Source organism: Ceratotherium simum, chromosome 21, assembly GCF_057802395.1.
Source record: "Ceratotherium simum simum isolate JZ-2026a chromosome 21, ASM5780239v1, whole genome shotgun sequence".
NCBI classification, from domain to species: Eukaryota; Metazoa; Chordata; class Mammalia; order Perissodactyla; family Rhinocerotidae; genus Ceratotherium; species Ceratotherium simum.
In genome coordinates, this window is record NC_141920.1 from 46,383,287 (window position 1) to 46,410,590 (window position 27,304).

At 43.4% G+C, this 27,304-nt stretch overlaps 1 protein-coding gene across 1 annotated transcript in view; it reads left to right on the forward strand.

Annotated features, from left to right (window-relative positions):
• CFAP61 (cilia and flagella associated protein 61) overlaps positions 1 to 27,304 on the forward strand; it is a 292,142-nt gene that overhangs the window by 257,948 nt on the left and 6,890 nt on the right. Inside the window, exon 25 of the mRNA XM_004433707.3 lies at positions 24,969 to 25,059. Coding sequence (XP_004433764.1) covers positions 24,969 to 25,059 — 91 coding nt within the window. The remainder of the gene's footprint in view (positions 1 to 24,968; positions 25,060 to 27,304) is intronic.

Genomic DNA, 27,304 nt, shown 5'->3' on the forward strand with positions numbered 1-27,304 from the left:
AAACAAGTATGGAATTCAAATGTGCAAAAGCCAAATAATAATGTTTTAAGGGGAATTCCCTTCCCAGAGAATTAAAAGATGATTTCTCAAAATGTTCTTTAGTATCTTTAGCACACACAAACCTGAATTCAGCACACAGAAAGGAGTTTGTGGGTGTCAATGGCTAAGATATGGACAGACAAGCTATCTTATAGTCAGATACACAGAACCAACATCCATAAATGAAGGGCTGCTTCTAAAGGCATCCAGAAAGAAACCTTTTGAAAATCTAAACTGCAGAGCTATATTTCTAAGGGATACTATTTTTTTACAGAAAATTTTTTTCTATCTACAAAAGTAATGTATAATCATTGCATAACCCAAAGGGAGTGGGGTGTAAAACAGAGAATCACAAAGAAGAAACCAAAAGTTATCTATAAGCAATCACTCAGAGATGATCATCATAAAATTTTTGGTGTGTGTCCTTCCAATATTTTTTCTCTGAATATATGATAAATATATGTATATTAACAATATTTTACATACTGATTTATAGCTTGCTATTTTGGCTTATCAGGTTATTCTGAACATTTTCCATTTTTTGAGATATTATTTTAATAACATGATTTTTTAATGACTGAAGAGGGTTCCACCATGCCAATGTGCCTTATTTAGTTAATCAGACTGCCTCTGACTTCTTGTTTTGCTAATTAATGCTGCAATAAACATCCTTAATGATACATCTTTTTGGCATATCTCTATTATTTCCATTAGAGTTTTTAAATGTCATTAGTTCTTATTCATTCAGTGTATGCTTACTGAACGTCAGTGTGCTGGGGACTTGGGACGCAGCCATCAACAAGAAAGACGTGCTTCCTTCCTTCACAGAGCTCAAAATTAAGTAGTAAAGATAGAAAATTTTAAATGGCAGTTAAAAAATTCTGCCGCCACCCAAATGAGTGTTTCTCCCACTTCTTAATCCCACTCTTCTCCCAGCACTGACCACATTCTAGAAGTGTGAATGTGTGTGTTTCTCAAATATTGTGCATATTTTTCTTTTTTCACTCAATAACACCAATTGAAGATCATTTTGTGTCAGTAGATATAGATCTCATTCTTTTTAATGGCTTCTTTATATTCCACAGAATGGCTAAATCTCAGTTTACTTAATTATTTTCCTATCAATGAACATTTAGGTTATTTCCAATTTTTTCCTGTTATTGTAAGTAATGTTTTCACTGAACATATTTCTTTGTGTGCATCAGTGGAATTGCTGGATCAGTGGGTATGCACATTTAAATTTTGATCAACACAGTAGCTTAAATTATCCTCAAAAATTATTACTCCAATTTATACTCTCACCTCAAGAGAGGGCTTGTTTCTCCCCATTCTCATCAACACTGGATATATTCCACGTTTTGATTTTTGTCAGTCTGCAGAAGGAAGAAAGAGTAAAAAGACTATCTTGTACTTTCAATTTGCATTTCTTCAGTGTCAAATTACATGTTTCTATCCCTTGCCCATTTTCCTAGGCATATGTATATTCATTAGGGACATTTCCTATTAAGTTGCTTTTTTCTTTTTGATTTATGAGAGTGTATGATAAAATAAGGCTAGTAATTCTTATTGTATACCTTGCAAATATTTTCCAGTATATCTTTTTTTTTTTTTAGTTAATAGATTTTATTTTTTTAGAGCAGTTCCAAGTTTACAGAAAAATTGATTGGAAAGTTCAGAATCCCATATACCCTCCCTGCTGCCCACAGTTTGCCCTATTATTTATATCTTGAATTAGTGTGGTATATTTGTTATAATTGATGAGCCAGTATTGATCCATTATTAACTAAAGTTCATATTAACATTATCACGTATTCTTTGTATTGTACATTCTCCAGGTCTTAACAAATGTATACTGACATGTGTCCATCATTACTGTATCACTGCCCTAAAAATCTCCTGTGCTCCACCTAAGGATCCCTCCCTCCCCCTCCCAAAACCCTTGGAAAAACTGATCTTTTTACTGCCTCCATATTTTTACCTTTTCCAGATGTTATATACATGGATTCATATAGCACGTAGCCTTTTCGGATTGGCTTCTTTCACTTAGCAATATGCATTTAAGGTTCCTCCATGTGTTTTCACAGCTTGATAGCTCATTCCTTTTTATCAGTGAATAATATTCCATCGTATGGATGTACCACAGTTTGTCCATTCACCTATTGAAGGTCATTCACCTATTGAAGCACCTTGGTTGCTGCCTAGTTTTGGCAATTATAATAAAGTTGCTATAAGTTTTTCTGTGGAAATAAGTTTTTAACTCATTTGGATACATACAAAGGAGCACAATTCTGGATCATATGGTAAGAACGTGTTTAGTTTTATAAGAAACAGCTAATCTGTCTTCTAAAGCTGCTGTACCATTTTGCACTCCCACCAGCAATGAGTGAGAGTTCCTGTTGCCCCACATCCTTGTCAGCATTTGGTATTGTCAGTGTTTGGGATTTTGGCCATTCTGATAGGTGTGCAATGGTATCTCATTGTTGTTTTAATTCGCAATTCCCTAATGACATATGATGTTGAGCATCTTTTCATATGCTTATTTGCTATCTGTATATCTTCTTTGGTGAGGTGTCTGGGTGTCTGTTCAGATCTTTGGTCCATTTTTTAATTGGGTTGTTTGTTTTCTTGTTGCTGGGTTTTAGGTGTTCTTTGGATATTTTGGATATCAGTCCTTTATCAGATACATGTTTTGCAAAGATTTTCTCCCAGTCTGTGGCTTGTTTTTTCCTTCTATCATTTGTTTTTGATATCTTTTTTTATATAAAGGTTTTAATTTTTTCATAATCAAATCTTCTTTGTAGCTTCCGAATTTTGTCTCCTACTTAGGAAAATCTTCAACAGAAAAGTATTCTCCTATTTTCTTCTATCACTTTTGCAGCTTTGTTTTTTACATTGATATCTTTAAAGTCAGCTGGAATTTTTTGTGTACCTGTGTACAATGTAAGGTAAGACTCTAATTTTACTTTTTCCAAGTGCAGAGACAATTTTCTCAATAACTTTTGCTAAATAGTCCATGTTTTTCCTTTTTAATTGAAATGCTACTATTATCATGTGCTGATCTAAATTCTTTTACACAAATGAGTCAATTTCTGGACTTACTTTCCTGTTTCCATGGTTCATTTTTTTCTATTTCTGTACTCTTTCATGCAGTTTTAATTTAATACAGTTTGTTTGATATCTTTGATGTGCAATTTTCTTAGTTATTATTGTACTTTTCTTTCCAAATTAATCACCATATCTAATTTCATAATGATTCATTTTGAGATTTTAACTGAGTTTGAATTGAATTTTTAGGTTAATTTGGAGTATATTTATAAATTAATTATTCCATTCATATCCTCTTTTGTTTTCTTCAGTAAACTCTGATAGGTTTCTTCATAGAGCTTGCACATTTATTTTTAGGTCTGTTTTAGTATTGTTTATAGTTTTGTTGCTATTGTTAAATGGGATCTTTTTTCCCATTACATTTTCTGATTTTTAAAAAAATATTAGTAGATAGGGAAGATATTGGTTTGTAAGTTGCTCTTGTGTTGAATTCTCTTTTTTGTTTAAATGTATTTTAGTAGATTACCTTTATATTTCTAGGCAGATGATTATCAGCTGCAAATAATGACAGCTTTTTTCCTTCTTTTCCAATGTTACACTTCCTATTTATTTTTCTTGTTTTATTGAATTGGCTAGAATCACTAGTAGAGAATTAAGTGGTAGTGGAGATAGTTGCCACATCTGTCCTGTTCTTGCTTTTCATAGAAAAGAGACAATGAACAAATAATTTTTTTTAAAGAGAAACTAAATCAAGGACTTTGATGGCTAGTGTATAATTTCATGGATTGAGGTCAAATAACATTGCTGTGCCTTCTTACTATAATTTTTCTTCCCTCAGAAAAGTTAAAGTGAAATGTCCCTAATGAATATAGATATGCCTCACTTTACATAATGATATGTAATGTAATGATATGTAATGATATGTCTCCAAAATGATTGGCATGAGCTCTCATCTTCATTTTAGGAGACTCTCTTTGTGGCTAAGCTCATGTGTTTATATCTTTGGACTGCCATTATCTTAAACTTTAGTTAGAGAAATATTATTTTTGGCTTATGTTACAACCAGATAAGTGACCAAGACCTTCCCGAAAGAGGAAATGAGTTATCTGTCCCAGCTTAGAAAGGTAATTTAATGGAAGAAAGGAAATGACCAAATATATTTTATTAGATGAATTACTAAATTTCATCCCAAAACAGAAGGCAGAAGATATGGGAGTCATTTGAGTGCCCAGGATTTCCTGCAAATCTTTCTTCCTGGTGGATCAGATCTATGTGTAACATGAATTGCTAGGTGGTCACCCATGACGATGTTAGGTCTTATCTGGGTGAGCACTCGCAGTCTCGGCGGTCATCCCACCTTGCTCTCAGGCACTGGCCACCTCTCCAGAGTCCCCTTGGTCCTGCCAACATGCAGAACAGACTGGTTTCATTGCTTCTTCACTTTAAAAAGTAAGTAAGCCATTTAAAAAACTGGACTTTAAAGAATCACTTGGTATTTTAAATTAACTTGCTGAGTTAAACCTGCTAAATAATCAAAGCCAGTTTGTTTATGTTGATAGGACCCGTGTTATGCAACAATCTTCAGATTGATTGTGTGCCTGACGACGGTGGTCACAAGGCAAGGCAAAGTGACCGTGACCTTGGGCTCACTGAGCTCGCAGCATTCTGCACTAAGGCAGGCATCACTGTGTCTCCCTGGTCTCTGAGCGCCACAAAACAAGTACACATCAGGGATCTTGACACCTGGCATGGTGCTTGGCACATAAGGATGGGTGTGCAATGAATGTGTGACTGTCACTGACTTACTAGGTCTGTCTGTCTCTCTCTCTCTGAAGGAGTAGACTTATCATCTCATTTCACTCATGTCAACTGAAACTTCTCCAGTTAAGATTCTAATGGTCTCCTAATTGCCAAATCCAGTATAATTTTTGGTCTATGATTTTCATTCATTCATTCATTCATTCAGTAAATATTTATTAAGCACCTGCTGTGTGCTGTGTTCTGCAGGCACAGTTGTGAATAAGACTGAAGAAGTCCAGCCCCTCCGGATTTTATATTCTAGAGGAGGAAGGCAGCCCACAAACAAGTAAATAAATACGTAAATAAGGCCATTTCAAAGAATGATAAGGGCTGTGAAAGAAATTAAATAAGAAAATGTGGTAAAGCAGACTGAGTAGGAGTTGAGGTGGGTGGGGCACATGCTCTGAGGAGGAAATGTCTGAGCTGATCATGGAGGACAAGACCCAGCCAGGCGTGCAAGACCTTTGGGAAGAGGAGTCCAGCCAGAGGGCCCAGTAGATGCAGAGGCCCTGAAGTGGGAGAGATCTCAGTATGTCTGAGGAATGACAAGAAGCCCAGTGTGGCTGTAGCAGAGTGAGGGAAGGTCAGAGGAGCTGCATCATGTAGACTTTGTAGGCAGAGGTTTGGGCTTAGATCTTTCCATGAGTGAAGGGCAGTACATGCCAGTCACGAGAAGGTGTCTTCAGAGTAGAGAAAAGGGCCAAGAGTATCCCAACATTTCGATGCCCAGTAGAAAACGTAGTTCAAAAAGTGAAAGAACACAAGGTGGGATTTCCCAGAAGCTCGGAGAAGAGAGTGCTTCCAGAGTGAAGTAGTGGTCGGCTGTGTCAGGTTCCACCGAGGGGCCAAGTAAGGTGAGGACAGGGAATTGGTTACTGGATCTGGCTTTGGAAAGAGCTGCTTCAGAGGAGGTGGGGGCTGGAAATAACCTAAGAGAGAGGATACGTGAGGAACTGGAAATGTAGCAAAGAGAGCCAAATTTTTCGTTTTCTGTGAAGTGGAATAGAGAACTGGGGAATACTTTGGAGGGGGCCTGGAGTCAAGAGAGGGTTTGTTAAAGAGGAGGGAAGGTAAGTCTTGTTTGTAAGCAAATAAATGATGCAGAAGAGAGAGGCACAGTGGCAGAGCCGGGAAACTTTTCTGTCATGACAGCCGCAGAGGCAGAGTCACAGGAGAAAATAAGGCAGGCTGGGATACTTACGGTAAAAAGATAAGGCAGTTCTCAACTGTTTCTGTTTTCTCAATAAAGCATGAGGTAAGGTCATCAGCTGAGAGCAGAGAAAAGCAGACAGGGGTATTGGATGTTTGAGGAGAGAGGAAAAGTCATCTCAGAGAGCAAAAAAGTGAATTCACCAGGGAAATATTTGGGATCACCAGGTAACATTGAGTGCACATTAAGGATCTGTGAGGAAAAATGTAAAGTGAGATTGGGGTGTGTGGTTGTGTGTGGGGTTTTTCTATCCACATTTGGCTTCTCCGGTGCAGGAGAGAAGTAGGCAGACAGTGGGTTAAATAGAGGGAAAGGCTGAGGGAGTTAAGGGTGTTTGCAAGGGAGGGATCCTTGAGCTTCATCTCTAAGCAGCAGCTGATGGTGTGGGCCACTGTCTCATCCTTTCCCACCTCAACCTCCTGGGTCGATTCTGAGAAGGTGAAAAACAGCCCTGAAGCTGGCTGGCGGCAGCTAGGCTGTGATAAACAATGCTCACAGAATACAAACAGTCATCAGCCCAGGCCCCCTGGGACCCTGCCGGAACAGGACGGAGAAAGGGACCGTGCAACAGAACAGCTGCACACCTCTCTTCTGACTAACATGAGTGACCGCTGCTGTTGACCAATGACAGTCTAGCCTTGTTTTTAATCCTCCTGCCTCCTGGACAGAAATTATGAAGACAGCTCTCTCGGCCTTAGCGCCATTTTTCTGGAAAGCTCCGCGCCATGAGAGCCAAGTGGAGGAAGAAGCGAATGCGCAGGAGGTGTATTCCCGTGTCTGCTTTTCAGGCTGAAGCGCAAAAGAAGAAAGATGAGACAGAGGTCCAAGTAAACTGCTAGCTTGTGCACCCATGGACGCCACAAGAGCAGAAATAAGGACAGCCAGAGGCCGGGGACGCTGGTACAACTTGTTGGACTGCATGCCTACTGTCTAGAACTTGTCTCAGTGGATCTAGAACATCCATCGCCACCTGATCGCCGCAACCACCTTTAAGAGACCCACCTTGCTCATACCAAAACAGTCCCTTTTGGTCCTTTGCCCTGGGCCTGTGACGTTCTGGACTAGTTCTGTTCTCACTTGTGGCTGAATGTAACACGTGTACAATAAATCATCTCTTTTGCTGTCCTAGCTGAAAAAAAAAAAAAAAAAAAGAAATTACCAAGACAGCCAATCACCAGGCTGCCCCCCGTACCCCCTAACAGCAGGCCAGCCACCCTCACCTTAACCCCCCTTAGAACTACCCCCCAAAGCCAAATCCTGTGATAAGCCCCTCCCAGCTCCCTCTTATCAAGACCCCTCAATGCCTCACTCGCCTGCTGTAGCAACTACATAAACCTAGCTTTGCTTTTCCACAGAGGCTCCTGGTGGTCTCTGGCTGGTGGGAATCAGCAATTGGCTCCTCACTTCCTATATTCCTGGTCACTTCCCATGATACTTTGCTCCAGCGTCTCCCTCTGCTCCCCCCGTCCCACCAGCTCCCAAGAAATATTGGTGTTTCCCTGGTTTTATCATCAATCCTCTCATCTCTCTCTTGCGCCGCCCCTTCTCTCTGAGGCCCTCATCAGCTCAGTCTGTGCTGCTGTTGGTCTGGCCAACGGGACATGAAGACTTCAGTTTTCTGCAGGCACTTCTGCTTCTACTTCACGTTAAAAAAGGAACGCACCCATCACTGCTCCCTTTGCCCTGTCTACCCCCCCACAATCCTGGATTCTGCTTCCTACCCGGCTTCCTAAGCCAGGACCGGGGAGTTATCTACATGGCCCCTTCCGTCCCACACTCCTGCCTCCTGTGACGCACCGCAGATGTTCTGCTCTACTTCCTAAATCTCCCTCAATCATTCACTCTAATCACTGCAGCCACACTTAGCACGTCTCTTTGCTTCTAGCCTTAGCCCGTTCCAGTTTAGCTGTTCTAAAACATAAATCTGATGGCCTCATCACTCATTTGTTTAAAACCTCTCCATGGCTCTATACCACTTAAAGAGAAAAAAGTCCAAGACTCACAGACAAGCATTAGAATCTAGTCCCCAACTCCTGCCTCCCGCACTGCATCCAACCGGACGCTAAAGCCACAAACCATTTGTTGTTCCCAGAATTCCCCCTGTGGCTTTGTGCCTCCACATTTTCGCATGCTGTTCCTTCTGCCTGGAATACCCACCGCGAACACCAACTCCTTCCTGATGCTTAGACAGATCCTCCTGGATACTTCTGTAATAAGCTCCCTGCAGGTTATCGACAGGGCTTACCCTGGCTCTATTACAGCCCTTGCTACCCAGTATTATAATTATTTTTTATATATCCACTGTCTCTTCTTGGTGGAGAGCCTCTGGATGTAGGACCCATGGCATATTTATCTTTGCATCTGGAATATTCCTCACGGTAGACATTCGGCAAATGTTTGCTTTTATTTTCTTTTTATCTAGACCGGTGCTGTCCAGCAGAAATATAGTGTGAGCCGCATATGCAGTTTTAACTTTTTTAGCAGTCACATTAAAAGCATAAAAAGAAAAAGATGAAATTAATTTTAATAATATATTTTTATTTAACTCAATATATCCAAACTATTGTCTTTTCAATATTTAATCAATATATAAAATATAAATGAGATATTTTATGTTCTCTCTTTTTTAATACTAAGTCTTCAAAATCCGGTGTGAATTTTCCACTTGCAGCACAATCATTTCAGACCAGCCACACTGCAGGTGCTCAGCAGCCACCTATGGCTGGTGCCTCGTGGCTTCTGCAGTGGAGAACCCTGGTCTGGCAGTGGCTGCTCTGGACCACGTCTCCAAGATCTGTAATCTCGCATCCCTTCCAGCGCTGAAAAAAGGGCTGTGGTATTTCATGATGAATTGAAGACAGTGTCCTCTCTCTGTGAGTGAAGAGTGTCCTTCCATCAGCAACCAGATGGGCCCCAGCCATTTCCTTGTATTTGCCTGTCCCTGTGCTCACAGTGTACACCCTGTGTACAAACCTCAGGAACGTGGTCCAGCCACAGAAGTCCTGGTAGCACAGATTTGAAAACTTAACCTGTGGCTATTTCTGTACTAAAAAGTAATATAATAAAGAAACTAAACAATGAGTGATTTCTTTTAACTTTTTATTTCAAAATAATTTCAAACTTATAAAAAGTTTACATAAATAGAACAAAGAATAGCTGCATACCCTTCACCTATAATCCCTAAATGTTAACATTTTACAACACGTGCTTTATCGTTCTTTCTCTCTCCCTCTCTCTCTTCACACACACAAACACACACACACACACATACATGCACACTCTATGGGTGGAAAGATATAGCATTTTTCCTGATGCTTGAAAGTAAATTGCAGACATGGTAGCCTCTAAATACTTCAGTAAATAATTCCTAAGAATAATAACATTCTTGCATAACCTTAGTACAATTGTCATAATTAAAGACTGACATTAATGCAATACAAATTTTAATCTTCAGGCATTCAAATTTTGCTAATTGTCCCACTAATGTCCTTCTTCTGGTCCAGGATCCCACACTGCAGTTGGTCGTCGTGTCTCCTTAATCGTCTCCAATCTGGTACGGTTCCTCAGCCTTTTACTTTCATGAGCCTTCACTTGTGAAAAATACAGGCCAGTTATTTTGTAGAATGCTACCAGTTTGGGTTTGTCTGATGTTTCCTCATTGTTCATTTCAGGTTATGCATTTCGGGCAGGTATCACAGGACTGATATTGTGTCCCTCTTGGTGTGTAGTATCAGGAGGCACATGGTCTAGATTTGTCCTTTCACTAGTATTGTGAACTGTGGTCACTTGGTGAGAGTGGAGGCTGCAGGTTTCTCTGGGGAAATGGACTATTTTTACTTTCGTATTCAATTAGTGATACTTTGAGACTAAGTAAATATCCTGTTTTATATCATTCTTTTTCCCCCTAATTTTAGCATCCATAAACAATTCTTATCTGAAACAATTGTTCCTGTGTTGTTTGCCAAAGGGTGATTTTTCTAATTCCATCATTCATTCTATATTTATCACTTGGCATTCGACTGTAAGGAAGAGTCGTCCCTTCTCCTCCATTTATTTATTTATCCACTTATCTATATCAGTGTGGACTTCTAGATTCTTATGCTGTTCCATAGGTTATGTTCCATTACCCCCATTATTGTGCTTTTGGGGAGTAAGAACTAGGAATATGTTAGTTGAATTTTAATGCTTGATTTTTTGGAAAGTACAAACCTGAAAACATATGAGTGACAAAGAAAATAAAGGAAGAGTTTTCAGTTTGTCATTATATCTGTTAAAATTTCAGTAAAAAATAAATAAACAAACACTTTAATTAGAAAAGCTTGTTATGAAAGGGAATTATTTTAAACATGTATTAAATATTTAATTATTATAAACATATATTAAACATGCTGGATATATTCTGTACCAGTGAATGATATTTCTACTAAGCACTCTTTTAAAATTTAAAGAGGGCCGGCCCCGTGGCTTGGTGGTTAGGTGAGCGCGCTCCACTGCTGGCGGCCCGGGTTCGGATCCCGGTCGGCACCGACGCGCTGCTTCTCCGGCCATGCTGAGGCCGCGTCCCACATACAGCAACTAGAAGGATGTGCAGCTATGACACACAACTATCTACTGGGGCTTTGGGGGGAAAAATAAATAAATAAAATCTTTAAAATTTAAAGAGCGGGCCGGCCACATGGCTTAGCGGTTAAGTGCACATGCTCCGCTACTGGTGGCCCGGGTTCGGATCCTGGGGGCGCACCGAGGCACCGCTTCTCTGGCCATGCTGAGGCCGCATCCCACATACAGCAACTAGAAGGATGTGCAGCTATGACATACAACTATCTACTGGGGCTTTGGGGCAAAAAAAGGAGGAGGATTGGCAATAGATGTTAGCTCAGAGCCGGTCTTCCTCAGCAAAAAGAGGAGGATTAGCATGGATGTTAGCTCAGGGCTGATCTTCCTCACCAAAATAAATAAACAAATAAATAAATAAATAAATAAAATTTAAAGAGCAATTAATTTAACCAAAGGAATAATGAAGTAGCAAAATTTCTTGCTATCTGGGGTTTGCTAGTTCTTGTGGCCTCAGTCTCACAAAAGGTAATTCCACCTGGTTCCTTTGTTACCCACCTCGGACTTGTGTGGGGGGCTTATATGTGCATATATACACTCTTTCCCTTTTCCTACAGAAAATAGATAGGAAATGGGCATGGCTGTGAGCGTGGCTGAGTGGCTGAGTGCCCTAATGCCAGCCTGTGCTCTTTGCAGCCTAATTAAAGGAAAATGATTCTGCTTTCTATGAAGAGAGAAGCAGAATAAGAGGAGAGGGACACAGGAAGGGACGCTGACGCACTAAGAGCTTTCCTTTTTCTGCAGAATTAAATGGTAACCTTGCCTCGTCCTCTTAGTCCTGAATTTATACAACAAATCCATGTCAATAGCTGGATAACTTCCAGGGCACCAGATTTATCGTGTAAATTCAATGAATGCAGCCCTAACACACCAGCAATGTGCAAGGAAATACCTGGATGGAATAAATATCGGACCGTCCCTGCACCCTAATACCAGGCCCGGGGGCGCTCAGAGGCTGCCAAGCCCAGATCCCCACAGCAGCAAATGGTCTAGGCAGACAACGTTAATGACTGTGCTTTAACTGGTAAGCTTAAATAGAAACAAAATTCTTAGGTGTATAAAAATTATGCTATTTCTACGAGAAGACTGGTTTGCTCTGGCAAGTCAGGCAAAAAGTCAGACAGGTTAGAAGAAAATCCAGCCCAAATGGGCTTTGGGGGGCCTGCACCTTAACCCCAGCTGGTTTTCCTGACTGCCATCTTAATACATCCCATGAACGACTGGGGTAACCATTTTGACTTATTGGCTCACTCTTCAAAATAAACAGGCAAAAAGAAGGAACTCCATGTGACACTTTGTATTTAAATTTCATCAACTCAGACAAAAAAGTATTGAGGCCTCAGTTTAATGATTCCTATGTAAATTTTATGGATTTCCACAAAACTCTTTAGTGCATGACAAAACTTCATGAAGGCTTGTTATGCACAGGAGAAAAGCTGCAGAATTATGCCAAAGAAAGACTTTCTATCAATTAAACAGCAAACAAAAAGTGTTTATTTTAATAATGTATTTGGTCTCTAATTCACACCAGAAAAGATCTGGGGCAGCTTACACAAATACATGCAATAGGACAATTAAGAACAATAATAATAGTAGTAATAATAATAACAGTACACATGGAGCCCTTCCCCTGTGCCAGGCATAAAGCCAAAGCTTTTCCCTGGGGCGTCTCCTCACATTCTGGTAGTAACTCTTTGAGGTAAGGACCATCATTATCCCCATTTTGCAGCTGAGAAGACTGAGGCTGGGAAGGTTAAGCTAACTAGTTCAAGATTATTTAAGAAAACCAGTGGCAGAGCTGGGAGAAAAAGTCCTCAGTAAATGGAAAGCTAAGGGCAGGACAGCAACATGCAGCTGAGCCGCGGTGGAGACTGCGTGTTCCCGCCCAGGTCTTTATTTAGTAAATTCACACGTGTGCCTTTGAGTTCCTCTGAGGTCAAAGCAAGGAGGGAAATGTTATCAACGGCTAGATTTGTACAGTTCATAAGATAAATGTATTCCATTTTCTAAGATGAAGCAGTTTTTCCTGGGCTGAGTATCCAGGATTCAGAAAAACAAATGGCCAGCAGACAGATCTTTTGGATAATTCTCTAAGAATAGTATTTCTGAAAACCAAGACTCTGGTGGCAAGGGTGGCAGGCAGTCTGTGCTCCGTCCTCAGCACGATCTGGGTGCGGACACTGATTCAGGACACGTGTGCTCTGGGATTCCATGTTCTTACGGACACCGAGGAGCCTAAGAACAACTTGTGCTTGACAGAGAGCACGACCCCCCCACCCCCGCCCCAGCGTGGGGGTGCCAGGGCCTGTGGGCTGCTCCGGATCTCCCTCCGGAGACAGACCAGGTGTGTCCAGCTCACAGACAAATAACCGTGCCGTTCCAGTCGCCTCCAGCAGACAGCAGCCTCCACACCCTGAGCAGAGAAAGCCACTTGAGGCAGTGTCCCCAGCCCCTCTGGGGCCGGGGAGGGCTCCCGGGTACTGCCAGACGCCAGGCTTCAAGCGGTGTGAGCCTCTGGGCTCCTGGGTGCCCCAGGGTAATGGGCCAGACGCAGCCTCTGTGGATCCAGACCAGCGGTGAGAGAGAGGTCGTTCACAAGCCATTCAGAAGATGGCTGACTTCTGTCAAAGGTTCGAATTTAGATTTTAGGGCCAGTGCATCATAAGCCATGTTTCCTTAGAGCAGTGAACACCATTAGCTGTTGAGGCCAGTTCTAGATTGTGACAATGAAACCATAGCCAAATTATGTTCAGAGGTGACTTGTTTTTCTGTTATCTAGATCTTTAGCAGGTAACGATTACAACTGGTTATCAGATAATTAGTTGGTTTTGTTTTCAAAATCATTAATCTTACTTTTCTAGATCTGCCTCAAAGCAATAAATTGACTAGATAGAGATTCTGGCAAACTCAAGTTGGACAGGAAATATTCACAATCAAACTTGCATTTCTGTCTTCTGGGTTTTTTTGTCCGAGTGCGTCACATGGCTGTGTCTGCTCATGTACCAAGTGGCATCCCTGAGTAAACTCCACTGCCCCAGAAACGTGTAATTTAATTTCCAAGCAAACCTAGGGTTGACTGGAAATACTTATTTGTCCCTATTCTTATTTTTGAAAATTATATTGAAATGCGTGAGTCCACTTTCTTTCCTGGGCAGAATAAAGTGAACAGAATGTGACCTTACAGTGTGAACACAAAGTGTTCCCTGTTCTCCTCTGCATTTAAGCCAACTTGGGCCAGACGAGGACAGTAGGACACCAGGGCTCTCCCATGGGCTTGAGGGGTGGCTGTCACATATGGAAAATATTTTGTGTGGGTTTTTTCCAGCATGTTTAATTTGGGGACAGGTTTGAATCTAGGGTGATAGATATGTTCTAGTTCTGGGAACTTCGACTAAACACATTCTCCCAATTTTCTTAAACTTAACTTTAAGAAAAGATTTTTGTTAACAGTTGATGCTGTGAAGTCTATTGGGTATGATAACAGCCACAACATCTGTTCTCTCTTTCCTCTTCAGAAAGAGAATCTTGGTGTATATAATGTTACATTGTACCTAAAGTAAATGACAGTGAGTCCAAGCCTCCCCTATAGCAAGGGAAGCCATATGAGCAACCTTTGGCCAGTAAGATATAAATAGAAGTGCTGTGTGAAACTTCTAGGAATTGTCCCTAAAAAAAAAGGGGGAGGGTCCTCTTTTTCTCTTTCTGTATCCAAGAACATGTATGTGATGACTGGAGCTCAGCAGCCTTTTTGCACCATGAGGCCAAGGGCCCTGTGGATAGTACTATGATGTCGATGAAACCACCATGCCAATCTTGGACACCCCACCTAGACTTTCTTTATATGAAAAAAAGTACACCTATGCCTTTTTTAAAGCCAAAGTTATTTTGAAATTTTTTGTAACTGCAATCAAACCCAATTTTAGCTAATGCAGGGGATATACCAAGGAAACTAGGTTGATCCATAAAGTTGCTAGAACGGCTAAGGAATGAGCATAAGGAATGAGATTTGGTTGTGCAGTTATTCATAGCATGAACTTTTGGGTCAAGTAGAATTATGATCTAGTTCAGCCACTCATAATTTGTGTGACCTTTGGCAAGTCATTTAACCTCTCTGAATCTATTTCCTCATCTGTAAAATGGGCCGGCAAGTCCCACTTTAGAGGACTGGAATTAGGATGAAGTGAGAAAATGCACACAAACTGTTTCGCACAGTGTCTGTGGGTTTGTGTCCCAGATGAGTACAGCAGTGCCTCCACCATTGAGCTGTTAAAGAAAATGACATGTCCCAGAGTGTAGTCAGCATCCACCAGGTGGGATGCAAGATACTTTAGGCAGGAGAGCCACATGTCTTGCTAATTATGGAATAATTTCAGTAAGAATTAGAAAAAATGTACAAGCACATCAAATCTGCAATTTCACAGATATTACTGCTTAGGACAAGGCAGAAGTAGTTATTTCAGCTAAAAAAAAAAAAAAAAAAAGGCAAATCAATCTAAAGAAAAATTTTGAAGTAATAATGTCCATGCAAAAATTGATGAGTTCCCCTCATACACTGCTGGTAGACATGCAAACTAGTGCAGCCGCTATGGAAAACAGTATGGAGAGTTATCAAAAAATTAAAAATAGAAATACCTGGGGCAGGCCTGGTGGTGTAGTGGTTAAGTTCACGCACTCTGCTTTGGCGGCCTGAGGTCCGCACGTTTGGATCCCAGGTGCGGACCTATGCACTGCTTATTAAGCCATGCTGTGGCAGGCGTCCCACATAAAATAGAGGAAGACGGGCACAGATGTTAGCTCAGGGCCAATCTTCGTCAGCAAAAAGAGGAGGATTGGCAACAGATGTTAGCTCAGGACTAATCTTCCTCACCAAAAAAAAAAAAAAAAAGACAGAAAGAAATACCATACGACCCAGCTATTCTACTGCTGGGTATTTATCCAAAGAACTTGAAATCAGCAATTCTAAGAGATCTATGCACTCCTGTGTTCATTGCAGCATTATTCACTATATCCAAGACATGGAAGCAACCCAAGTGTCCATCAACTGATGAATGGATAAAGAAGAAGGGGTATATATATATACAGTGGAATACTACTCAGCTTTAAAAAAAGACAAAATCGTCCCATTTGCAACAACATGGATGGACCTTGAGGGTGTGATGTTAAGAGAAATAAGCCAGACAGAGAAGGACAAACACCACATGATTTCACTCATATGTGGAAGATAAACAAACACGTGGATAATGAGAACAGAATAGTGGTTACCAGAGGGGAAGGGGGTAGGGGGGTGGACGAAAGGGGTAAAGGGCCACATATATGTGGTGAAGGAAAAAATTAGACTATTGGCGGTGAGCACAATGCAGTCTATACAGAAACTGATAAACAATAATGTACACCTGAAATTACACAATGTTATAAACCGTTATGACCTGAATAAAAAAACTGAAAAAAATATTTTTTAAGTAAAAAAAAAAAAAATTGATGGGTTCCCAAGTGACTGAAACTTGGCAAACATTAGCCCAAGAGAGGCAGACCGAGCAATGCATGGACAGGAAGGACAAAGAGCTGAGGGCAAGTGGACCACAGTTTCACTCCGGGCCGAGCCACTGTCCAGCGCCCGCAGTGTCCCCCTCCGCCACCCCCGCGTGCGTGTGCATTGCTGGGGCGGGGACCGCACCTTCACTGTGGTACCTTCAGTACCGGCAAAGCGTCTGGCACATAATGGCCATAATTAATTAATGGTGAAGAGTGGCCCCCTAGGTCTTCCCCTTCCTTGTCACTTTAAAGCCATTGAGGTCAGAAGCCCTAGGACAGAGAAAAGAGGGGAGAGAAGAGTCTTCATGGGAACACAGTGGGGGAGGAACGACTATTTGTTGAGGGGTGGATTGAGCCAGCAGAGAACAGAGAACCAGAGGAAAGTGGGCGCTAGAAATAAAGAGACAGGGTTTTAAAAGGCCTTGTTGGACCTGTTAGGATGGATGGCTGGGTGGACAGACAGACGGACATATGGACAGATGGATGGAATGGAAAGGAAGATAGGAATAGCATGTGTGTTCTTTGCAGACATACCAGCATGGAGAACAGGATGTGGGGCAAGTGGCTTCAGAAAACGTGTTTACAAACCTGCCTCCATCTCACCCAAGCCCCTCAACCAGGCTGGGCACACCCACGTGCCCGCTGTGGTGAGCAATGCCAGCCAGGCTGGTAGATGACGATGGTGAACCACGGGGGGCATCAGTTGAGCTGATTGCTCCCACGTAACAATGAGGACCCAGCATTGCCAAATCTGATTTTTTAAAGAAAGGCCAAAAATCCAATTTCCAAATGTTGTTCAGGCCAAAGCAAACACATCTGCATCTGTAGTCATAGCGGGCCCCCGGGGTGTCTGTTTGCAACCTCGATTATATACCCTGACGTTTATCACTTCCTACCTTCTGTGTATGGAATGTAAACACAGGGCCCACCGGCCACGCTCCAGCCACGGGACCACAGGGGTGAGACTCACTGTTGAGCAGAACCTACCACGGGGCATTGTAGAAGGAGCGCTGTCTGTCCGCCGCCGCAGATCTCAGACGCCGTCAGTACAAGAAAGAAGATCTTCTCTCCAGAAGCCTGCGGGCTGCCCCACCACAGTTCCCGGCCAGGAGAAAAGGCAGCTCCTAGGCACGTTTTCAGCTAGAGCAAGCCTCTGTGCGGGTAGGAGTGGCAGCTGGGGATCCTCTTAATGGGTCTAAAAGCAAAACCTGACTATTATCACAGCAATATAAAATTCGACTGCTTTTCATTAAAAAAAAAAAAAGATCTTGGAGAAAGGGTCGTGTTTCTTCTCTGCCCACCACCTCCTTTTTCCTAACTATCGCGTAGCTTAGCAATTTCCAGTTGAACCTTTGCGTGCTGGGAGGGCAGCCTCGCCCTCCTGCAGTTCTCTTTTCCTGTCTGTCTGCCAGAAGGGCCTTGGTCTTGGAGTTGAGATCCTGGACTTGAAAGAACACCACCTTTACCCGCTTTTCTTTTCCCTTGGACATGTCGTACTTATTCCTACGGCAGTGGACACAACTCCTTCCAGTGTGTCTTGTTGATTTGCTTTTCTCAGCATTCAGCATGGTCAGTGGCTAAGCTAGTTACCAGATCCCCACCCGGGTTATATGATTTTGTCGATAAAATAGGCGGAATGAGCACATGAGGATGAGCTCTGGAGAAGTCTGATCAATTGCTTAATGATTGGACCATATCGACCAGAAGTGGTTAATTCAGTTCCACCATTCGACATTTCCCAGAGCTTCTGAGAAAAGTGCATTATTCGCAAAAGTGATTGAGAATTTAAGTCCCCCCAGATAAACCAGGCCAGCCATTGGCAAAGTTAACAGAGAGAGTAATGTCTTCTGTTTGGGCCTGGAGAATTTGTGTAAACTTTTTCTTGTGGCTATGTAGAAATGATTTTTGGGATGTTAACGCCCAAATACACACAGCCACTTCCAGATCTTGTTGTTGCTGCATTCTTACCTGATGTTCTCTCCTGAAGATTTCTAGGCAACCAGCTATGTAGGTTTCTTAGTGGCTCCTGTTAATCTTCTTTTTTTTAATGTGAATTGGGAAAGAAGTTAATATTTTCTAGTTTTTAAAAAAATTCACAATATTCATGAAAATATAAATTTCCCAAAAGCCCATCACTAATGCTGATCATCCATGGCGCTCGGGGCCCGTTAATGCAGACCTGCCTCCCCAGCCTTGGCAAGGATTCCAGAAGCTCCTCTCCTTCCCCTGGAGAAGAGAAGAAACTAAAGCACAGAAGTCATTCAGTTTGTGGGGGAAAAACTAGACCTAAAACTTTTCTTAAAGTAAAACTTCTTTCTAACATCCTTATATCAAAAGGAGATAATCTTCGTCTGACTCAGTGTTATCATCAGTTGCGACATTGAGTTTGGTTCAATTCAAAGCTTTCCCGACTTGAATAATGAAGGCTGCCATGTTTCTAGGATGACTTAGAGGAGGCCCACAGGGGTCCGTGCCACTCTAACCAGGGTTCCTGCACTGGTGCAAAAGCTCTCCATGGAGAGGAAGGGGGGCAGCCTGAGTCTGACTCCTGCCATCACCTGCAGATGTCTTCAGGAGCTTGACCCCACCTGCTCCTCAGTCTCTCGAGGACCAGCCCTGTGCCAGGCACTGTGGGGACCCAGAGTGCACCGTGTGTAAGAGAACACGACGTGCACCAGGTTAGCTTTCCTGCAAGGGCAGAAGTGCCCCTTCCCATGCAAATGGTACAGAGGGAGTGAGTGGGAGCCCTCAGGCCAGGAGTCAGCTTCAAGGAGGATGTTTGGTTGGACTTGAGCGTTGGGTGGCACTGGGGAAGACAGACACGGAAAAGGGTCCTCTGGGCTGCAGAGACTGCACAGAGCCCGGCAGGCAGGAAGGCCTGGTGGAAGGTGTTTGGAGGAGGGAGCATCTGAGACCATCCACAGGGAGGAGGCAGCAAAGGGAGCAGCCGGCAGTTGGGGGCACATTTGGGGTGGGAAGAAGCCTGAGCTGGAAGGAGAGTCCAGGGGGTGCCCTGACACTGCCTGAGTCAGCTCCCCCAGCCCGGAGCCGCCCAACCCCCACCCCAGTGCAGAGGAGGGACGCCCGAAGCTCCACACCCACAGCTGGTGTGGAGGAGGGGTTGACCACGGCTTTCTAGCATTCCAGTTCCCGTGGAGCAGAAATGGTCAGTGTAGGAAACACCCAGCTGAGTGCCACTTGCCATTAAGGTTGGCGTTGTCCTTCCCGTGCAGGATCGAAAAAGAAATATAATGCAAGCCCTTTTCATGTTTTTCCATAATGGGATCAAATTTGCCTACTGTTGAATGAAATCCATTGGCACCTGCTGGAGGGAAGCGGGTCCCGACTGCCCTGCTGCTGGGGCACTTTCGCCACCCTAGAGGGTCTTGTCTGACTGGGGTGTGCGAACCAGGACGCTCAATGTGGAACTTCCTCCTTGTCTGCAGCGAGTCTGGTTCTGAAATTCTCAGTGAACAAACCTCATCTTAGCTTCACAAACATGTTTGGTTTGGTAACTAAAACACATGGACTTTTAGCAAGTAAATTATAATGCCTACATTTAAAAATTCCCCCTAAAAACCATAGCCCCCTGCACATTATAGAAAACAGGAATCCATATGGCTTTCATCCTAAGCTGATCCCCAAATCCAGCACCTTAGGAAACCAAAACCTCAAGCTGCTGGTCTGAGGGGCTGCTGGCGAGTGTGAGAGGGATAGTGTTTGTGGTGGGAGAATTCTACTCTGTTTCTGAAAGAAATCCTGGAATATAGGCTTATTAAGATATTTTATGAAATTGTTACACTGCCCCATTTTCTCTAATAAAAGTCAATTGCCTAAAATGTTAATTTTCCAGGGGTTTGGAGGGGGGGGGAGAAAGAGGTGGGGCACAGGGGAATTTTAGGGCAGTGAAACGATTCCGTGTGATCCTGCGGTGGTGGACACAGGACATGAGGCATTTGTCAGAACCCATAGAAGGTACAACACACAAACGCACCTATTGTAAACTGTGGGCTGTGGTTAAGAAGAGTGTATCAATATTGGTTCCTCAGCGGCAACAACGTGCCTCAGTAATGCAAGATGTTACCAGGGGAGACTGAGAGGGAAGGTGGGGGGTTCTGTGCTTTCTGCCCCATCTTTTCTGTGTACCTAAATCTGCTCTAAAAGTAAATCTATTAATTAAAAAAAGGGTAATTTGCCAGAAGCAAACAAAGTCTGAGGGAGTGTGGAAGTGAATTATGGGCAGGGGCTGAGCGACGTGGGGGCCGTGAGTGGTAAAGGAAGTGGGCGCCCTCATTGTAGTGGCTGCTCCGAGGTCATCCCGTGACCCCTTTAAAAACCATCACCAAAAGAAGCAGTTTCTGTAAGAACTGAGGGAAGAAAGTTACAAGTAAGGTTCTTCACTGGATAGATTTTGGGGTATAATTTTTTTTCTTATCAGAGGAACCAATTCCTTTTACCACTATCCTAAAACACCTTATATGCCCTACAGAATAGCAGCTACTTGATCTGACTACAGAGCTGTTGCTCATTATCCACCCCTCAAGAGCCTGACCTGAATCCTTTTAACACGGCAGACCAAGGGCATCTTGGAAACTGCGGATTATCTGCTCGTTCTTTTCTTCCTAAATTCCGTTCAGTTCTAAATGCCTTGTGATCAGAGTTGCAGTTGGAATGGGTGACCTTCCAGCAGGAATCCTGGGCTTCGGGGATTGACCAAGGCTGAAATCTTTGCTCTACCCCTGGCTAAGGGTGTCACTTTGTACGTGTTTAGCTTGATCCGTGTGGCAGACTGTCAGCAATCTGACGTTGCAGACAGATGTGCAGAAGCCACTCTCCAGACGGGTGGGACCCTGCACACTCCTCCTGGAGAGGCACCAGCTCTCCCTGGGTGCGAGCATGATCACTTCACGACCCCTATGGAAGTGGCCCCTAGGGACCACCACTGAAGCTGGGATAAAATTGAGAAGGAGCCTTCAGAAGTCAACTTGTTGCTTTGGTTTTTAGGGTATCATTTTTATCATCACACTTTGCTTTAACAGAACCCAAGAGTTCTTTCTGGAGAGAGAAAGAAAATCCAAATAGAGCTCTATACACCTTTCTCTTTTATAAATAAAAATGGTGGCCACGGAAGAATTCCGGAAATTATCAGTCACAAACAGTTTGCTACAGAGATTGTCAGTTTCTGGACAAGGGTCTCAAAATGTTTTACCACAGGAGGCAGTGGTAGGGAGTGTAGAAGAAATAAAATTTCGGAGCCGGCCCCGTGGTGTAGCGGTTAAGTGCGCACGCTCCACTGCGGCAGCCTGGAGTTGGCCAGTTTGGATCCCGGGCGCGCACCAATGCACCGCTTGTCAGGCCATGCTGTGGCGGCGTCCCATATAAAGTGGAGGAAGATGGGCATGGATGTTAGCCCAGGGCCAGTCTTCCTCAGCAAAAAGAGGAGGATTGGCAGATGTTAGCTTAGGGCTGATCTTCCTTACCAAAAAAAAAAAAAGAAAGAAAGAAAATTTCAGGTCTCCTAGGTCACTGGTCTGCAAACTGTTCAACATCCTGTGATGGATGAGAACAGGGGTCATCAAATGTCTGGGTGCCGTTTCTGCACACCTCTGGTGTGAGAGGCTATGGGGAGTTTCAGAGCCAGCAACAGAAAGAAATTGCACAAAACATCTGACTTCCTCCCTACCCGCCCCCAGGCACTGTGCAGACAGGCTTAGCGGCTATATTTTCAGAGGATTAAGGGCCACTTGCTTCTCCAGCCATCTGTTCGGCTTCATGGACAGAGGCTATGGGAATGTGGGCGTTAGATGGTGGGCCAGAGCCCGGGTGGGCAGCAGTGTGACCCTAAGGGAAGTGGGGTCTCCCCAGAACTCCCTCCCTGAAGCAGACAATGAAGAGTCGCTGATGGGTGCGCAGTGGGCGGAGCTGTGCAGGCGCTGGGCTGGAAGACCACCTGGCTAGCACCTGGGGTCTTGGAACAGGGCGGTGCTGAGGTAAGGACAGCAGAGACAGAGCTTATGCCACCTAGAAGGACGTGGCTATAGACCCCTGAAATTAAGAGTGGGAGCTCCTGGTTGTGCCATGGAAGCACACACAGGGGATCTCAGCAGCAGAGGGAAGAGAGTGACAAATTTAAAAGGGCCCACTGGTTTCTAACTTAGGGACTATGAAAGTTTCAAGATTCGCACGTCCACAATCCCCTGAAGCTTTTCTGGAAGCTGTTCAGAGCTAAGAGGCAGGGCCATCCTGGCAAAGCTGTGCTCGAGTGTCTGGACTTAGGCTATTCTTGATGCTCCGGTCCAGGAACTACCTTCTGAGGAGATGCATCAAGACATCATGTGGCTAAACTGCTCCCTCCCGAGGCAGCCAGCCCAGCCCCAATGCCTTTGCTCCAGGAATTAGATGGACGTTGGATGTTGGCCAGGGTTGTAGCGCCCAGAACCCCAGCTAGAACTCCCATCGACTTGACTCCATTCATTCAGTGCTTGGTGGCCTTGAGTAACTTCAGAGGCGAGCAGTCCTCTGATAGATTTCCACAAAGTGCCCTCTGACACCCTCGGCCTTCCGCACTGCAGTGCTCAGCGAGACCATCCTTTATTTTATTTTATTTTTTTGTGAGTAAGATCAGCCCTGAGCTAACATCCATGCTAATCCTCCTCTTTTTGCTGAGGAAGACCAGCTCTGAGCTAACATCTATTGCCAATCCACCTCCTTTTTTTCCCTTTTTCTCCCCAAAGCCCCAGTAGATAGTTGTATGTCATAGTTGCACATCCTTCTAGTTGCTGTATGTGGGACACGACCTCAGCATGGCCGGAGAAGCGGTGCGTCAGTGCGGGCCCGGGATCCGAACCCCTGGCCGTCAGTAGCGGAGTGCGCGCACTTAACCGCTAAGCCACGGGGCCAGCCCTCAGCGAGACCATCCTTAAACCCTGCTTTCATGCATGGCTTTCCCGCTGTTCCTAATGAGGCTCTCTCTTTTATAATACTGCCCATCTTCGGGTGTTTTGTGGAGTTTTGTCACCTATTTATTGAGCAGAACTTTATTCTATATTAATGAAAGACCAATCAGGGCCAGGCAGTATAGAATGTATGCAGTGCAATGTGCATTCATTCATCTATTCATTCATTCATTATTCCTTCATTCATTCAGGGAACATCTATAGGACACCTGTTGTGTGCAAGTGTGGAGCTAGATGGTCATGGAGTGATTACACGACAGATCTGTCTCGACTTCTGCCTCTAGGAGCATCCTTCCCTCCCATCACCTTCCTGAGCTCACCTCCTGCCACTCCCCGCTTCGTTTACCTCCACTCCACCTCCCCGAGTGGTCTGGGCACACTCCTGCCTCTGAGTGTTTGCACCTGCTGTTCCCTCTCTCCAAGTGCCTTTCCCCAGATCTCCACATGGCTTGCTCTCTCCCTTCCCTTGGGTCTTTACTCACTAAGTCGCTGTCTTAGGTGTGAGCCTTTCTTTGGCCTCCCCTGTCCTTGCTTGATTTATGTTTTCTCCTAAGCAGTTCTCACTATCTAACATGCTGTCTATTTACCTATTTATCTCTTGAATATAAGCCCCATGGTGGCAGGGCTGTTTGTCTGTTTTGGTCCCAGTACCCAGAACAGTGCTGGGCCCATGAGAGGTATGGAGTAAATGTTAGTGGAATTAACAGTTGGATGAATATATGACCTGAACGACATAGTAGGGAATTAAGCATGAAATTAGGTCATGTTCTGGTCTACGATTGGGCAATAGGTACTAAATGATATTGCTGAGTGCTGTGCTGATGGTAGCATAGACCCTTGTTATTAGACTTGTCTTTTAATGCCTCAGTTGTCCCTGGGACTCATTACTTCCTTCCCTAAGAATTAACTTTAAGTCTCGGAAAACAAAATCTGCATGTGGGCACCTGTTTTTTCTTCCTCTGCGCACACACATAACATCCACTAACAATAACGGGAACAAAAAACTCACGTCCAAAGGAAGTGAAGCCCATACAATCGATGTATCTCTAACCCTGAAGAAGTCAAGTTTCCTGTTCCAAGACACTTAACATTAAAATAAAGTAAGAGTTAAAATAGCAATAAATGTTCTTGATTCTTCCAAGAATGCATCAAATTTTCAGTCATCGCCTGCGAATAAAGGATGGCTATGTTGTTCTCCAAGTAAGAAAGCTTTTATGCAAACAGTTTTCAGTGAAAAGTTAGTAAGTAAAAACACCAAAAAAGCTGGTCTCCTAAAAGAGACTCAATTAAGCATCAATGCAATTGTATGAAGACCATGTTGCAACACCAAGGTGGCCTGTTTTTCTGGTCATTATTAATCCAGAAACCTTAATGATGAACAACATTTGTGTTATTGTCTACCCAAATTTAATTTGTTTATGCAGCAGTTCAGTTAATCCTGCAATCTGTTTTTCTCAAACGAGGGCAGATAATGGAGACACCGTTCTTTACAAGTCTTCAGGCTTTTAAATTCTGATAAAATCAGGATTCTTCACTGGGTCTTGCCCCAGCTCTGAATTAAACCACTTTAAATGTAATTATGGAACCTGGCCTTACATCAGGAACATCCATTTAAAAAATTGATTGGCCAGGCTGTTCCATGAGGCATTTTATGAGCAAATGATTGCAATGGGGCCAGAACTGTAATTTATAAAGGCAAAAAAGCAGGTAAATACTTTATTAGTGCTAATGAGAGGGTTTCCAGCTAACTGAATCTTTTCTCTCCTCACTAGCTACTTCACGGAGCCATGGTGCATGGCCCTCTTTCACGATCGTTTTATTGATCTCAGGAAAGAGTTACGCCAAATCTTAACCTCCAAGGAGGTAAGAGTGATTAATAGATATGTCGGTTATTCCTTGCAAATTATAAGCAGTTTATAGTTGTTGGTCATTTAGACTTTTCCCTACATTCCCGCTTTATGGTTTTACCTTTAAACCCAACTTACTTCATATAAACAATCTATAGAGGATGTAAACATAGACGATGATATTTCAGGGAAAGAGGATTATTTAAATCCTTTTATGAGGGGCAGATTTCTTTTTCCTTTTTACAAGTTACTGCATTTTCATTAGCAGCTAACAGTGTGGGCTGAGACTGGAAGTGAGTTGTATCTACTCGCCCTCAGGAATGAAGATTGCATTCCTTTAGTTTCTGTCCGTATTTGCTGACCATTGTAAACCTTTGTGTGCGTATGTTGTGGCCAAGATGTAAAGGGAAGTCATCAGATGTCCAAACACACTGCTTTTATAACCGAAACTTCTTTCTCAAAGCGATACAGAATTAACTGGAAGTTAGGCTTCACATCCCAAAGACTCCATGTTCAGCAAGAAATTTGACTCTGCAATGTAAATAGTAAAATATTTGTGAAACTTGAAATTAAATTTTGTTTTTCAACAATAGAGTCCTTACCAGAGTTGTGGAAAGTTAACATCTGTGCTCAAAAAGTGATCAAACCTCCATTCTAGACTCTCCTTTGCTTTGCTCAGACAAGGGCTAGGGCACCACTTAGCTTCCACCTCGTTTTACTGTCTACGTGGGCAAGTCGTACATCTCTGTTGTCACTTCCACCTGAGAGCACCCATGCCCTTGAAGGTTCCCGTGGTGTGGGCTGCCATACTGGACAGCACAGATGCAGATCATATACCGAGTCCCTACCATTCTAGCCGCAGCACGCACCACCACCCTTAATCGTGGGTGGAGGAACTGTTGGTATCATCTCCTTTACCAGTGAGGAAGGCGAAGCTGAGAGATCCTAAAGGACTTGCCGTGGGTCACACAGCTAGTCAGTGGCCAGCAAGCTTCCGACTCAAGGATCCCTCACTCCAAAGCCAGGAACGTAGGCCCTGGGCCCAACTGGGTGCTTGGTACCTTCTCCTCATTGCCCCTGCCCCTTTTCAGTTTTATCCCTGGAGTCCAAGCTGGGAAATTTAAGTAATTTTACTAATCTGAAGTAGATTCAGATTGGGAAAAATAGGTTTAAAATTTAAAACAAACTCAATTGTCTTTAGGAATCACATCGGTAGGAACCAGGCAGGTAGGTGTACATGAGGGAAGTAGAGGGGACTATGGCTAAATGCAAAGGTCAGCCACTGCCAAAGTCATTCACATTTGAAAAAATAATAATAATTAGATAGATACAGATAAAAGATGTTTCAGGTCAAACAGGTCCCTGCACTTCATCCCAGGCCTGCGAGGAAGTCAGCTCAGGTTGAAATATGACCCCGAGCTGTCAGCCTAGTGCTTGCTGAAATTTGCTCAACTCCTCAGATACCTCCCTCCCTCTCACAGTGTAATCTGCAGCTCACTACTGCCCCACAGTAAAGATTCATTAGTTTTCTAGTTATCCCACCAAAACTCTGTGCCTCAGTCCTTCTAAACTTCAGATCTGAGCTCCTCAGTTAACATTTTGCACAGAGCCAAGGGGTTTTAGGTGTCAAGCTTAAAAGGGAAGCTTTCCCTTCCCCTTTCCAAGTAAACTGTCAAACCCAGTGACGGCTGCTTTTCATGGCACTCACTCAGACACTCTCAACCTTTTATCTGGGAAAAGACATGTACTGTGGGGCAGTTTGCTCTGCACAAACTCAGCATGGATAGCAGGCCCTGTCAGTATGCCAAAAGTGGCCAGGGACATTTGCAGAAGACACACTAAGGGTTCCCCAACCATTCTCGTGGGTTTTCTAGATTTCCAGAAAGCAAAACCCCTGAAGGAAAAGCTTGCACTGGGGGACTGTTCTGGTTTCTGCATTTACATTTGTCAAATGGGAAGGCCACAGGAAGAGGTAGTGCATGCAGTGATGTCTGCCTCTAGCTCAGACTCCCGTGGAACACAGACTAGCTGTTCCCACCTCAGAGAGCTGTGGGAGGAGTAATGGAGTGCACGTAATGGCTCCCAGTATGTGCCAGCCACCACAGGTAACATGAGTGATGACAGTTACTGTGGGGACAGCCAGCAGTGGAAGTGGTAGTCATATAAACAGACAGGCAGAAATTTCATTTGAATCTGGTAATAGGAAAATAAAGAGATAGACCACTAAAGAATAACAATAATTCCTTTTCTCAAATATTGAG